We start from the raw sequence: 2,859 nt of genomic DNA on the forward strand, positions 1-2,859 counted from the left end.
TATAAGTGAAGTAGGCCTCAATACAGGAGACTAGGCCTCAATACAGGAGACTAGGCCTCAAAAGTGCCTTTTTTAGCCCCAAAATTGGCTTTTTTCGCCCTAAAATTACCCATTTTGACCCTAAATATGAAATATAGGGTGGACTAAACCCTATAAGGTACAATTCGGACCCTAAAACCCTATAAAATGACCCCAAAAAGCCCATTTTTGACCCCAAAATCCCCTTTGTTTCTCTTCCGTTCCAACCCGTTGACCCCATAGAGCCCCATAGAGCCCCATAGAGACCCATAGGACCCAATGGGACCCCACAGAGTCCCATAGAACCCAATGGGACCCCATAGAACCCCATAGAGACCCATAGAGCCCCATAGAGACCCTATAGGACCCCATTAAACCCCATAGGACCCCATAGAGCCCCACAGAGCCCCATAGGGCTCCATAGAGACCCCATAGAGACCCCATAGAGACCCATAGGACCCCATAGGACCCCATAAGACCCTATAGACCCCATAGGACCCCATAGGAATCAATAGGACCCCATAGGACCCCATAGAACCCTATAGGACCCCATAGGACCCCATAGAACCCTATAAGACCCCATAGAACCCTATAGGACCCCATAGAACCCTATAGGACCCCATAGAGCCCTATAGAACCCTATAGAACCCTATAAGACCCTATAGACCCCCATAGGACCCCATTAAACCCCATAGAGACCCATAGAACCCTATAGGACCCCATAGGACTCTATAGAACCCGAAAAGAGCCGAAAAGAGCCGAAAAGACCCGAAAAAACCCGAAGTTTTCCGAAGTTTTCCGAAAATAGCCGAACGTTTCCGAACCGAGCCGAACCCGCCCCCATAGGACCCCATAGGACCCCATAGACCCCATAGAAACCAATCGGACCCGAAATAACCCGAAAAGAGCCGAAAAGACCCGAAGTTTTCCGATCATCTCCGAAGAACTCCGGAAATAGCCGAACGTTTCCGAACCGAGCCGAACCCGCCCCCATAGGACCCCATGGGCCTCCATAGGACCCCATAGAACCAATCGGACCCGAAAAGAGCCGAAAAGAGCCGAAAAGAGCCGAACGTTTCCGAAGTTTTCCGAACGTTTCCGATCGTTTCCGAACCGGCCCCCATAGGACCCCATAGGACCCCATAGACCCCCATAGAACTCTATAGAACCCGAAAAAAACCGAAAGTAGCCGAAGTTTTCCGAAGATTTCCGAAAATAGCCGATCGTTTCCGAAGCGAGCCGAACCGACCCCCATAGGACCCCATAGGACCCCATATACCCCCATAGAACTATATAGAAACCGAAAAGAGCCGAAAAGACCCGAAGTTTTCCGAAGTTTTCCGAAGTTTTCCGAACGTTTCCGAAGCGAGCCGAACCCGCCCCCATAGGACCCCATAGGACCCCATAGAACCCCATAGGACCCCATAGAACCCCATAGAACCCCCATAGGACCCCATAGAGACCCCATAGACCCCATAGAGCCCCATAGGACCCCATAGAGCCCCATAGGACCCCATAGACCCCCATAGACCCCTATAGGACCCCATAGAGACCCCATAGGAATCAATAGGACCCTATAAGACCCTATAGACCCCATAAGACCCCATAGGACCCCATAGACCCCATAGGATCCCATAGAGACCCCATAGGACCCCATTAAACCCCATAGGACCCCATAGGACCCCATAGATCCCCATAGAACCCCATAGGACCCCATAGGAATCAACAGGACCCTATAAGACCCTATAGACCCCATAAGACCCCATAGGAATCAACAGGACCCTATAGAACCCTATAGGACCCCATAGGACTCTATAGAACCCGAAAAAACCCGAAGTTTTCCGATCATCTCCGAAGAACTCCGGAAATAGCCGAACGTTTCCGAACCGAGCCGAACCCGCCCCCATAGGACCCCATAGGACCCCATAGGACCCCATAGAACCCTATGGGACCCGAAAAGAGCCGAAAAGACCCGAACGTTTCCGAAGTTTTCCGATCGTTTCCGAAGCGAGCCGAACCGGCCCCCATAGGACCCCATAGGACCCTATGGGACCCGAAAAGAGCCGAAAAGAGCCGAAAACACCCGAACGTTTCCGAAGTTTTCCGAAGTTTTCCGATCGTTTCCGAACCGAGCCGAACCCGCCCCCATAGGACCCCATAGGACCCCATAGACCCCATAGACCCCCATAGAACCCAATGGGACCCGAAAAGAGCCGAAAAGACCCGAACGTTTCCGAACATTTCCGAACATTTCCGATCGTTTCCGATCGTTTCCGAAGCCGCCCGAAGCCGCCCCCGTTACCTGAAGTAATAGACGTCGCTTTTCCCGGCGCTCAGCCCCGATTTCCGTATCACTTCTTCCTTCTTCCACCCGGGCGGTAACGCCGGACAATCCACCCGCCCTTGTTTCTCCATCTCCGGTAAAGAACCGAAAATAGCCGAAAAAAGCCGAAAAAAGCCGAAGTTCGGCCGCTCTACGGAGCCGGTTCGGCGTCAAGACGAGCCTCCCGATGGGCCTTCCGGTTTACTTCCGGGTTGGTGGCGTCACTTCCGGTTCGCTTCGGGTATCTTCGGAACTGTTCGGAAGCGCTCGGGTCGTCTTGATGCGACTTCCGGTTTACTTCCGGGTTTGAAGGAGATCGACTTCGGAACTCTTCGGAAGCGCTCGGGTGTTTTCGGAAGGACTTCCGGTTTACTTCCGGGTTCTTTCGATTTAGACTTCGGAACTCTTCGGAAGCGCTCGGGTTCACTTCGGAAACACTCGGAGCCCCATAGGATTGAATGGGGGCCCATAGAACCCTATAGGACCCCATAGGACCCCATAAGACCCTATAGAGACCC

The 2,859-nt window shown here is 52.6% G+C and overlaps 1 protein-coding gene across 6 annotated transcripts in view; it reads right to left on the bottom strand.

Moving 5' to 3' along the window:
- LOC107307002 (methyl-CpG-binding domain protein 2-like) overlaps positions 1–2,462 on the bottom strand; it is a 26,601-nt gene extending 24,139 nt beyond the window's left edge. For 2 of the 6 annotated variants that reach the window (XM_015850439.2, XM_015850436.2), the window contains exon 1: positions 2,321–2,462. In XM_015850439.2, the coding sequence (XP_015705925.1) occupies positions 2,321–2,433 (113 nt within the window). In that variant the 5' untranslated portion in view covers positions 2,434–2,462. The other 4 variants (XM_032441651.1, XM_032441650.1, XM_015850434.2 and 1 more) reach the window with 4 other exon arrangements.
- Positions 2,463–2,859: the final 397 nt, after the last annotated feature.

Source organism: Coturnix japonica, unplaced genomic scaffold (assembly GCF_001577835.2).
Source record: "Coturnix japonica isolate 7356 unplaced genomic scaffold, Coturnix japonica 2.1 chrUnrandom458, whole genome shotgun sequence".
Lineage (NCBI taxonomy): Eukaryota > Metazoa > Chordata > Aves > Galliformes > Phasianidae > Coturnix > Coturnix japonica.